Below are 12,348 nucleotides of genomic sequence, written 5' to 3' on the forward strand. Positions count from 1 at the left end.
GAAACATCCAGTCTGGAGCCCAGAAAGTTGCCATTTGAACACAGCCCTAGAGAAAGAAAATGTTTACATGCATGCATGCAACAACATCAGCACTACAACAAACCAGAAATAATATTCTCATCACAAGCCATGCAGTATGAAACTAAAAGAAAAACAAAGCTAAACATTTGAAAGATTAAGAGATAACCCACACCATAATACAGAAAGGAAAAGTTGTGAGAACAAATTGTGTAACATTACAGTACTTTAGCAGCAAACAGACAAGCCATGCTTTGGATCAAGTAAATCCAACGCCACAGAAAATTCTACATGGAATTGAAAATGTGAAAACATGGATTCTTTTTTCATATTATTTTTTGTAAATGACCAACAATTACAAGGCAGGTCACTATGACAGAAAGGTAAGAAGAACAAGATATTTTCAAGACTTAACATTCAAGAAGATTTACAAGTAAAGAAAAATGGAACCAAATGACACTGTTAGTATTCCTGCAGTTCCAGATTTAAACACTCATCAAATTTTTCGGTTTTGAAGAAAATGACATGAAATTTTCATAGTTGCTGAATTTTTCAAGCCTTAGTTGATTTCTTGTTGCAACTTAGAAAGACCCTCCAGGAGTCTATTTATAGAGTTAGCTTCCTCCTTTCCTATCAGTTGTTATAACATAGGACTCATGGCTTAAACATTTTGATTTGCTGTTATATGCAAGGGATGCAATTTAACTTATGCTATTTTATATAATGGGACTTGATCATCAAAGGCACGCTGTATGAATGTGTGTGTGTGTGTGTCTGTACATATACACACACATACAACATGCCTTTGGTATCTGCTGTACTTTGGTTCAAGGACTCCTCCATGTATATCAAAATCTTTGGATGCTCAAGTCCCATTATATACAATGGCATAAGTAAATGACACCCCTAGTATAAAATGGAAAATCAAGGTTTTCTTTTGCAAATTTTATTTTTTGAAAATATTTTCAAGCTGTGATTTGTTGAATCTGAAAATGCAAAATCTGTGGATAAAAAAGGCTGATGGCATTTGGTTCCAAAGGACTTGTTAAACAGCAACAATGTAACACTGCCACTTATAATGCAAAGATTATTAGACAACAAAGACAGATGGAATACAACAGGCCAGAGAATGAGCATGAAAATAACTGTCTCATAGGAATTGGTATAGTACAAATCATTTGAAGTAGAAGGTGAAACTTCCGAACTACATTTCAGTTGCACCCATCACCAAGGAAAGTGGGAATGATCCCATGCACTTACTTGGCGATCAGGTGCTTGCTCATTTACCTCTTCCGAAGGAATTACCTTTGCATCACTTTTGATTGACTAAAACAACAAGGAATTATATGCATTTTTCTCATGCTGTTGTCATAATTAAAACTTCATAGGTGATGCCTGTTAGTCCCTCGTCTCTTTTTATCTGTTTTTGAAATTGCTAACAAGGTCAGGCAAAAAGCACACTTTTTTCTTCCACTTTAAATGATGGGAACAGTTTTCAAGCTAGGAAGCTATTTGAACAAATCCCTTCAAATTAAATTAGCAAATACTTGACCTTTAAAATCTAATTTTTAAAAATTGTTCAAGGGACCACTGATTAACAAGCCTGTTCACTATGGTAAAGGTCCTGATCATATACATGGCGTTGACTTATACATTAGTATATATGGTAGGTCTTCTTCCTACCTTCCTACCAGTATTCTGGCATGACAGGGGTTGGACTGGGTGGCCCTTGTAGTCTATTCCAATTTTATAATTCCATTCCCACCAACATTCCTTCGATTACATGTGGCTAAGCAACATCAAAAGTCAATCAGGATGATAAAAGTCAGTAAGCAGGAAGAAATCCCGAGCTAGGAGGAACTGCAGCAGTTTGCCTTTGCCTAAGCTTACTGGGAAGGGCAAGATTTTGCCTCTTCCTCTTCCCTCCCTCCTGAGGACTTGAGTGCAAATAACTTTTACACTTTGCACTCCTTTTTCAGCATGTGACATAAGCTTGGGACAGAGTAATAAAACAAAAGGAGGAGAAAAAAATGGATGTTTTAAAAACAGCCTAAAATAGAGTAACAGTGGATTGATTGGGACTCTCCCTGCCAAACTGGGAAAGTTGAGGCATATGTTCAGCATTTAATTGGAAAAGTCATTAGCCACCAGCGAATGGCCATTATAATGCTCAAAGGAGGAAAGCTGTTTTGAAAAGTCTCGTTGTCCATGATACAAACAGCTATGTAGTTCTTACCAATTTGAAAAATTTCCTCAAATTTGTTTTGGGGGTCTTCTCATCTCCTTTGGACTTCGTTTCTGCAGCTTCCTGACTTCTGTTTTCCTCTTTAGTTGGGACAACCGGGGATGCTTCAATTTTTTCTGTGTTTATCACTTCAATGTCATCTGTTGGTGTCTGCAAAATATTCAAAACAGAAGTTAACAAATTAGATTTTTGGACTTTAAGAGATGATCCTAATACTGTAATTGGAGGTATGAATTTAATTCTTTGCTACAAATAGCTAACTGTATATATGTGACAGAAAAAGTCCTACAGCAATATGTATGTGTGCACACACAGGCATGTGTGCGTGGGATTTTTTTCTCCCTTACATGCAACATTTTTACATGAAGGGGGTTGTGTTTCCCTCAATGAGGAATTTCATGACACATTGCACTCCTTTAGCATGAAATAGTTCAAGCAAGAAGGTCTACTATGTGAGTGTATTGTACGGACAGATACGTTTCATGTTCTGTAATCCCATTGTATCCATGCATAGTAAGTTTTTATCTCCTCAGCAGTGATGAAAAGAATATTCAATGCCATTCAAAAAAGGTTGACATGCGAATTTTGCACTGAAGAAGTCATAAATTGCAAACTGACTTTAAAAGCAGCATGGTTTGACAAGACTTTCTCACAGTGGGAAGAAAATTGCTACAATTACCCATTGCCTTTGAGAAAAAAATTACATTCCTTCTCAAGACAAACCAAGTTGTTGAAAAAAACTGGCATTTTCTAACCAAATTCTCCCACCTATTCTTTGCAATGTGTTGCAAAAAGCAGAGCTTGAAAAAGTTGCTTTTCTGGACTACTACTAGAGTTAACATGATACAGTGATCGTGATTTCAGCATTGGACTATGGCTTTGGAGATCAGGGTTCAAATCTGTACTTGGATTCAGGAACCCACTAGATGACTTTATGGAAGGCAAACTCTTTCAGCCTAAAAGGGAGGCAAAACAAATCCCCTCTGAACAAATCTTGCCAAGAAAAATCTATACTAGGTCAGCCTCATTGTTGCCAGAAGTTGGAGATGAATTTAGGGGTCTCCATAAGTTGGAAATTGCAACAGGGGCAGCCCCTAGAGTTCCCTCGCCAGCATGGACACAGTCTCTCAGTGAAATTTCCCATAGCTTTGACATCTGTCTAATTTCATACCAGTTGTTAAAAATTATGAGGAAAATTATCTGCAGGAAACTCACAGTGTTGCGATGTTATGATTAAAGTTTGCAAAATAGTTGTAGAAAAGACAGAAAGTTCAATATGGGATATTCACATTCTGGGCGGGTTTTGGTTGTTCTGTGTGCCTTCAAGTAACTTGCAATCTAAAACAATCTATCAAATGTTTTTATTTAATTGCAAGATTTGTTCAGAGAGGGTTTCTCGGAGCTTGAGAAAATGTGGCTTGTCCAAGGTCACCCAGTGGGTTTAATAGCCAAGGAGGGATTTGAACCCTGGTCTCTAGAGCAGCAATTCAATGCTTAAACCACTACATTGTACTGGCTTTCATTGTAACTTGTGGTTTGATCCTTAAATTCAAAGTATTAATTAGCCATTTTTCTTGTGAAAGAAATAGAATTCTGTTAGTTACATTTACTGACAAGGATAGCTAGTCAGAAGAAACAGTACGCACTTGTGATTCAATAAAAGAATGACATTAAAAAGAACCAGCATCATTATTCTTTGTCATAGCAAGCAAGGGTTTTGTTCTCGCCATGCCATTTTTGTTATATATTTTTCTTTATATTCATGGATATACAATGCAATAATAACCCTGTAATGTAACATCAGATGTCAGAAAGGGGAAAATTGGAAGAAGTAAAGCAATGAAATGGAATATCCAATATTTAAACAGAGCTACTAAATGTAAAGCACACTATATTCATTTAAATAGCAGGGTTTGAATAAAGTCCTTTAAAACATTTAAAATAACAAATGTTGATGCTGTATACTTTATCTGCAGATCTTTGATGGCATATTGCCACAAGCAGCTACTTTAACCATTTTACTTCTGTTACCTGTCTGGTATTAATATTCACTCCTCCAAATCAGACATGCAGTCACCACTTATTTAGCTGCAGGTGTTGGTTCTCTTCCCAAAGCTGGTTCAGGCTTTAATGATACAGCAAACACTGTCCTCTATGAATTCATATTGTTTAAAAAATAGCACAGGGTGGGATCACATTACAGCTGTGCTGCTACAGCTGCAGTCCAAATGTGCTTTATCTCTTACACTATACTCATGCAAAGGATTTAGCTTCATTTATGATTAACAACTGTATCCTGGAGATAAATATGGGTACCACTGTATTCACAGAAACAATGGGGTGTTCTGTTACCCAGGAAATCTAATGGACTATCCTAGGTTTGCCAAAGCAGTCAACATCACCATGACCACTGTCATCATCGTGGAAATTAAAATGAAATTGCCTTTCATGCTGACAATGATGATGGCTACTTTTGATGATATTCTGATGCCTTCACTTTGATTTTATTTATTTATCATTTATGGCACTTTCGGATATGTTTATCTCCTGCCACCTTTGCAGTGAACAGTAAGCAGGGTATACAATATTCTTTCCACTTTATCCTCACAACAACCCTGTGGGGTGAGGATCTGAAACTGAATCCTCAGGTCCCAGGCTGACAACTTTAATCAACACACTAACTCTGTTTCTGAAGAGATCCAGTGTGATTGAATTTTTCAGTTTGTTTTTTAAAATGTATATATAATTTTAAAATCCACATGAGGATTGTGGATTTGATTAATATGGCCTCACTAGGCATCTCTAGGTCCTCCAGTGCAACTTCTGATGGACGTTAACAATAGAGTTGTGCCAGATGACCTGGAGATTCCTAGAGAATAGCTCTTCAGGAATCTCTATGTTCTCTAGCACACTTCTATAAAAGTTGACAATAATAATAATAATAATAATAATAATAATAATCACCATCACCATCACCATCACCATCACCATCATCATCATCATCATCATCATTATTTATATCCCGCCCTATCTCCCCAAGGGGATTCAGGATGGTTTCCAACAAGTAATGGCAAGTATTCAATGCCATAATAATAAAGACATGCTATAAAAATTAAATAATCACATTACAAAAATTACATTCCACATCTAAACACTGAAAGACAAGACATAAGATTAAAAATTAGTGACAGTGTAAAATTTAAAAGCCAACTTAGCCATAATAACATGCTATTTCTGTTCTGTAGTGTCTGTGCTAAAGGTCCTATATAACCTCCTCTCTAAATGCTTGAGAGTGTTGCACCAGAGTACCTAAGATTTCCAGAGAGGTGTTCTCTCAATTTTTTAAAAAATGTTTTAATTGGTTCCCTGCCCATCCCCACTTTCTTTGGGGGAAAGAGGGAGGCCTAATGTACTTCTGTTTTATCTACAGTTAGGATTAGACATGGATTTTGTACCAAAATCCCAATTACCTTTTTTCGAAAGAATTTACTGAGGGGTGTGGGTGTTGATTGAGATCTCTCTTTTGTCACCTCTTTTGGAGCCTCATTAGTGATCACCACTGTTGCTGTCGCTTGTTGCTGAACTGGAGGTTCAGGAACTTTTATGTTCTGATTTGCTGCTAAATTTTCCTGTGGCGGAGGAATGCTTATTTCTGTTTTCACAATAGTTGTGGTGGTTGCAGGTTGCTCAGTAATCTACAAGCCCCATGAAAAGGGAATAAGTAAACCAAAAGACAAATGTTGAGCATTACCAACGGGAGCATGTACTACATATAATGACGAGGATACAGTTAAAGCACACCTATAGAACCAGTACAAACTATTTTGGTTAGAAAGAATCTTCCAAAGAGATTTCAAAAATGCATGAACGTTATATCTTAGAGTCTGATAGAAATCTTTGCAGTTCAGCATTATTTCTGTGCAAAATTTATAAGGTTTTTGTGGTGCAGAAAATAATATTTCTTCACAGAAGTGCTATCTTTGAGCACACAAAATATTTTCTGCATAGAAATTGCTGTTTTCCATAAAAAGCTGAATAAGCCTTTGATAAGACTCCACAGTTTTCAAAGATTTTTTTCACAGCAGGAAGCAAACTGTTAAATTTGTTTCCCTTGAGAATGGAACTTTGCAAATAATTACATTGCTACAGTCTCCCATGGATATGGGGAAGTGGATCATACTGTGGAAATCAAGAGAATCAGTAAATACATCTTGAAAACAATTCAGTCTACAAACTGCAGGGTGTAAGTGAAATATGTCATAAGAAGGATAAAGATTACATCTTTTTAAAATATGTTCTTATTGTACACACAGGTAGAATAATATCAAAATCCATCACCATTTCACTATATATATCAAATGATATATTCTTAGTAACATTATCCTTGCTAATTACACCTTTATCTCCCACTTTTATCTATCAGTTTTTCACGGATATTACATCTTGATAATCCAACTCGTGATTCCATTACTTATTAGACCAAAAACTGTGGCATCCTTACATCAATTGACTAGCAAGGTTGGCATGCAAGCTTTTCAACAGTGTTACTCACTTTGGTATCTTCTGTCTGTTGCGCATCTTTCTTTACCTAAAATGGGGAAAACACATGCACACAATTCATTTGGGGAACGTTCCTTACAATACCTTTGGGAGTGCCATGGGATTACTTTCAAGGGTCTAATATGAACAAGTTAATACAAACATTTTTCAGTGAGGTTGACCTGATGGAGTCACTTTAGCATGGAGGTTGCATGGTGGTTTATGTTGTGTTTATGTCAACACATACTGAGCCTGCTGATATTGTGACCCAGTTACGTTGAAGTTTCTCAATAGGTGATAAATTGGAATCTGAAACTACACATGTCTTTTAGGCATTCACATAAATAATGAAGATGGAAAAAATAAATTTTAAGATAATCTGGAGAAAGTGTTAAGGAAGAAACCTTTCTTCCTTTCCAACAATACTGCAACTAGAGTCATCCAATGAAATGAAGATTCAGGACAGTCAAAGGACATGCTTCTTCACCAAGTGCACTGTTAAACTACCACACAATGTACTGGTGAACATTGATAAATTTACATGGATTTGACAAATTCATGGAAAACAAAGCTCTTAATGGCCACTAGTTCTCGTGGTTATACATGACCTCCAGTACAATTGCAACAGGCTCAATATCACATGTGAGAAAACATGAACATGGGATGGTGTTGATCTCATGCCATTTTTCTGAGCTTTACAGAGGCATTTGGTTGATGATGTAGGGACAGAATGCTGGATTAGAGGGGCTATTGGATGACAAAATCAATATATTGCTACTTGTCTGGGCACTATGCAATAAAGTTTTAAAATCTCTATTTTGTTGGAAAAAATTTCTACCATGTTATTATCAAGATGACAATTTAATGACTTTTCTAGGTCCATTATGAAGTTATTTGAATGATCTTATGGAAATAACATCATTTTTGAACCTATGGTAGGCTTTTAAAATTTCTACCATTAATTTCTCATGTAAATTTGTGAACACCTTGTGTAATCCCAAGGCAGCAATGCAATTTATGCAGCAATTATTATCTGTGTTACTTCAGGGACAACAGCTTTCAGTTAGTATTTAACAAAAATACATTAAAAAACAATTACAAAAACGAACGTAGGTAAGTTGGTCCATGGGGAAAAATCCACAGTTGGACAATACCTTTAGGTGATTTTGATAAAGGTATTGCCTGACTATGGATTGAAACACAGTGTTATCTTTGGGAAGGAAGAGAGATAATAACATTGACTTGAAGAATTATGAAATATGACAAGGGAAGGAATGTGGATTACTGGTGCTTCCTGTTCTCCATTTAAAAAATGAATAAAACTTAATGTCTTCTCATCCCAGTGGTATGCAACACAAGGAGAACAAGAAGCATAAATGACTAGTAATTCACTTCTCAATTCTATTTTGTAACATTCAAAGTGGGCCGAAACATTTATTTCTCTCATGATTTACATGCCTTTCTGATGTATGTGTATGCATAATTGTGAAAACAATTATGCATACAGTTTGTAGGGCTTCCTGATTCATGTCCAATTTAAAAATCAGGAACCATAAGAGTTGGGGGAGGGGATTTGAGGTTGGCCATCAACAGTAGGACCAGAACCATCTCATCTTGGAGGCAAAGAAGGAGCCACCCTGGTTAATACTTGGATGGGAGACTGCCAACAAATACTAGGTGATGTAAGCTATATTTCAGAGGAAGGATCTGACAAAACCTCCTTTGATTATTCCTCGCTAATAAAACTCAATGAAATAAATGGGTTTGCTGTAATTCAATAGGTGACTTGAAGGCAGAAACACACATCATCAGCACCTAGGTCCTCTTTTTCTGGTGTTGTTCAGGAGAACACAAATGTGAGTCATTGTATAAAATGTGGAGCTGCCCCTACCCAATCTACCATCTTTTGACACATATTAATAGGATCAAAATCGGGCTTGGGCAAACTAAGTCTCGGCGGCTGGATGAGGCCCCTTGGGTCCTTACCTCAGGCCCTCCTCATTTTCCCTGTCTTCTTGGCATAAAAACACCACAGCCCACCACGTCCTTATGCCAAAAAGATAGCAGAGAAAGGGACACAGCAGCTGAGAGCCTTCTGGAGCGCTCTCAGCCACCACGTGTCTCACCCTCCTCCCAGCATTAAGATGGTGCAAACAGCCCCATCCTTATGCCAGGAGAACAGCTCAAGGAAGGCACGTGGCACCTAGAGCCCTCCGGAGAACTCTCAGCCACCACCTGTCTCGCCTTCCTCCTGACATAAAGCCAAGAGGACATCCCAAGGATCGAGGGAGGAAGATCAGGGCAGTTGCAGTGTGTCCTGCCTTCCTCCCGGCATAAGAATGGGGTAAGCAACCCTGTCCTTATGCTGGAAGGACAATCTGACCATGAACCTGGCCCTGCCCAATCCCTTGCAGGCTTGCCCACCTAGTGTGCAAACAGCCCCCCTCTCTTCTGGCCTGGCCCTTCCAGCCAGGCCCATAGTGCAGCCCCAAGGCAAAAAGGTTTGCCCATGCCTGAGGTAAACCCAGCAATGCTGAAATATATACAAAAATATCAAATGAGCAAGAGCCATCCTCTTCCCACCAATGGCAAGGAATTCTCTGTAGATAACAAATGTCAGGGATAGTTCTGAGGCAATTTGACTGGCAATCGTTTGGTTTTTTTTTCATGTCAGGAGCAACTTGAGAAGCTGCAAGTTGCTTCTGGTGTGAGATAATTGGCCGTCTGCAAGGACATTGCCCAGGGGACGCCCAGATGTTTTGATGTTTTTGTCATCCTTGTGGGAGGCTTCTCTCATGTCCCCGCATGGAGCTGGAGTTGATAGAGGGAGCTCATCCGCGCTCTCCCCGGGTGGGATTTGAACCTGGTAGCTTTCAGATCAGCAACCCAACCTTCAAGTCACAAGGCTTTAATTCACTACGCCATCGGGGGCTCCCACTGGCAATTGTTACAAACAACATTCTGGGCTAGTTGCTGATGAATCAGGATTGGCTGTATGCCATTGCCCATGCACACTCCTCACTAGCCAGAGATCTATATGGAACCCAAGTCAGCTGTTGAGAACCTAGTTAAACATGAGAAGAGGAAGTAGATCAACACTATTACTCTTCACATCATCTGGAATCCTGACTCCTGTCAGCTTTTCTTATACCGTCCATCTACGTTGGTCCTAATAATATTTACTTTGTTAGAAGTAGTTTTGACCTATTTTCAGTCATTTATTTACAGGTATGGTTATTATAGGTATATTTAGACTGTAGGCATTTGTCTAAAATCCTCTTGGTTACTCATGTTGGTGTGAATAGGGTTTTTACCAGCAAAAGTACTTTTATGGGCATTGCACATGGAGGTATCTAATACTTGCTTGTGTAATTGTTGTGCCTGGTTATACAATACAGTTAGGCATTGTCAGGTACAGAGAGCCTTCATACTCCTGGACATAAGCATACTTGTGGGGCTTTATGTTCTGCCACCACTAAATAAAATCTTAAGTGCAAACTTTTTTCTTGACTGTAAATGGGATCGACTTTACTTGGTAACAAAAGTATTCCACAATGATGATGTTTACAGCTTATTCCCCCTTTGGGAATGTGTAGATCTTTTCTTTTTTAAAAAAAACCCCAAACTAATTGATTTATTTCTCTGCAATATTCAAAATAAATATACATATTATTACATAAACCTCCTACTTCCACAAATTCCATGTGGGCACGACAGCGAAATTCTTGTATTCAGAAATCAGTTTCTTTTTCCATGCACAGCTTAAGGGTCTTTGTCTCTATAGATTCCACAGGCAATAATGCACCATTATTTCTCTCTAGTTCTTCACTTGGCAATGAACAAAAATATTGACATAACATGTAAATTTAAGGAGGTTATGGCTAGCATTATATATATTAATTTCAATGCTATAATCCAAATTTGTTACTCCAATATAAAGGATGCATTCATTCTAGTTCTTTATTGCTGATTTACCACAGCAGGATCTGCTCCATAGACACCTATATGAGTTCCATCATACAGCATTATGGATTCTATATATAATTAACTGTCTTCAAATATGGGGAGTATGAGTTTCTATTGCTGGAGATATTTAAATAAATATTGATTGCCCATTGAAATTATGGGGGGGGGGGGGAGTAGATCCATTCAAGAAGCCTTCCAGCTCTAAAATACTATGGTATTATGATAGCCCATTTTCAGGTATTGTGCTATTAGACAAAACATCTGCCATTTACTGGAAATTATTCAATATTTTAGGGGGGGGGAAACCTTACAATGAACAGTTCAGAAGTAAAGTGTTATTTTTTTTCTGGCAGAAAAGGGTTCAAAAGCAGCCCACCCCATGTTCTCTTGCAGAAAGCAATAGGGAATTCTTGAAAATATGGCAGCAAAACATTACAAAAATATGTTTTATTGATGGAATCAATGCAGCTGAGTATATTTAACCAACAGAAGAGAAGATTGAGAGGAGACGTGATAGCAATGTATAAATATGTGAAAGGATGTCATAAGGAAGTGGGAGCCGGCTTGTTTTCTGCTGCCTTGAAAACTAGGACTTTGAGCAATGGGTTCAAATTATTGGAAAGTAAATTCCGCCGGAACATTAGGAAGAACTTCCTGACTGTAAGAGCTGTTCAGTTGTAGAACTCTCTGCCTCGGAGTATGGTGGAAGCTCCTTCCTTGGAAGCTTTTAAACAAAGGCTGGATAGGAAAGGATACTTTGATTGTGCTTTATCTGCATAGCAGGGGGTCAGACTAGATGGCCCATGTGATATCTTCCAACTCTATTATTCTATTATTCTAATTTAAGCTCCTTGTAAATGTTCTTACACTGGCATGCACACAAGCTGTTGCCTGTCCAAGATCAATACAGGAACATATCACATACATTGCCCCATGTGAGCCACCCCGAGTCCCCGCAGGGAGATGATGGTGGGGTATAAATAAAGTTTTATTTCGTTATTATTATTATTATTATTATTATTATTATTATTATTATTATTATTTGTTTGAATTGCATACTATGTGCCCTGTGGTTGATGGGTGTATGAATCATGCTCATTGGCATCACAGGGATGGACCTTGTCACATCATATTTGTAGTATTAGCATCTCCTTCCCCCTGCCATGACATCACAAGGATGTGTCCCTATTTAGATTTTTGTGCTGAAATTTTAGAATTTGGGACAGTCCTGACTTTTCAATCACATTTCCACTCCTTCTGCAATTTGAGGATAATTATTGCAATACATTCATTTTTGTAAAGACAACATGCAGAATTCTTCATTCATTTTGAATGGATTATGTACATTCTAAAAGAGCATTTTAATAAACTTAATTGTCACATCTAAATTTCTGATTAATGGTGACATGTGTTTTGTTAGTTACAAAGGGACTTGTTAAAATGACACAGGACATGGTTGTTATGTTGTGATCAATGGGACTCTTTCAAAGTTTCCCTGAACCCTGAATTCACAGATGTTACTCGAGGGACTCCAAAATTGAGGTCCTAGCCTCCTCTGACTTTTACTGGAGGGTGAGTAT

The 12,348-nt window shown here is 37.8% G+C and overlaps 1 protein-coding gene across 3 annotated transcripts in view; it reads right to left on the reverse strand.

Moving 5' to 3' along the window:
* bcas1 (brain enriched myelin associated protein 1) overlaps positions 1-12,348 on the reverse strand; it is a 47,515-nt gene that overhangs the window by 5,447 nt on the left and 29,720 nt on the right. For all 3 annotated transcript variants that reach the window (XM_062978943.1, XM_062978944.1, XM_062978942.1), the window contains 3 exons: positions 6,816-6,851; positions 5,734-5,958; positions 2,255-2,413 (listed from right to left, as the gene is read on the reverse strand). In XM_062978943.1, the coding sequence (XP_062835013.1) occupies positions 2,255-2,413; positions 5,734-5,958; positions 6,816-6,851 (420 nt within the window). The remainder of the gene's footprint in view (positions 1-2,254; positions 2,414-5,733; positions 5,959-6,815; positions 6,852-12,348) is intronic.

Source organism: Anolis carolinensis, chromosome 4 (assembly GCF_035594765.1).
Source record: "Anolis carolinensis isolate JA03-04 chromosome 4, rAnoCar3.1.pri, whole genome shotgun sequence".
NCBI lineage: Eukaryota > Metazoa > Chordata > Lepidosauria > Squamata > Dactyloidae > Anolis > Anolis carolinensis.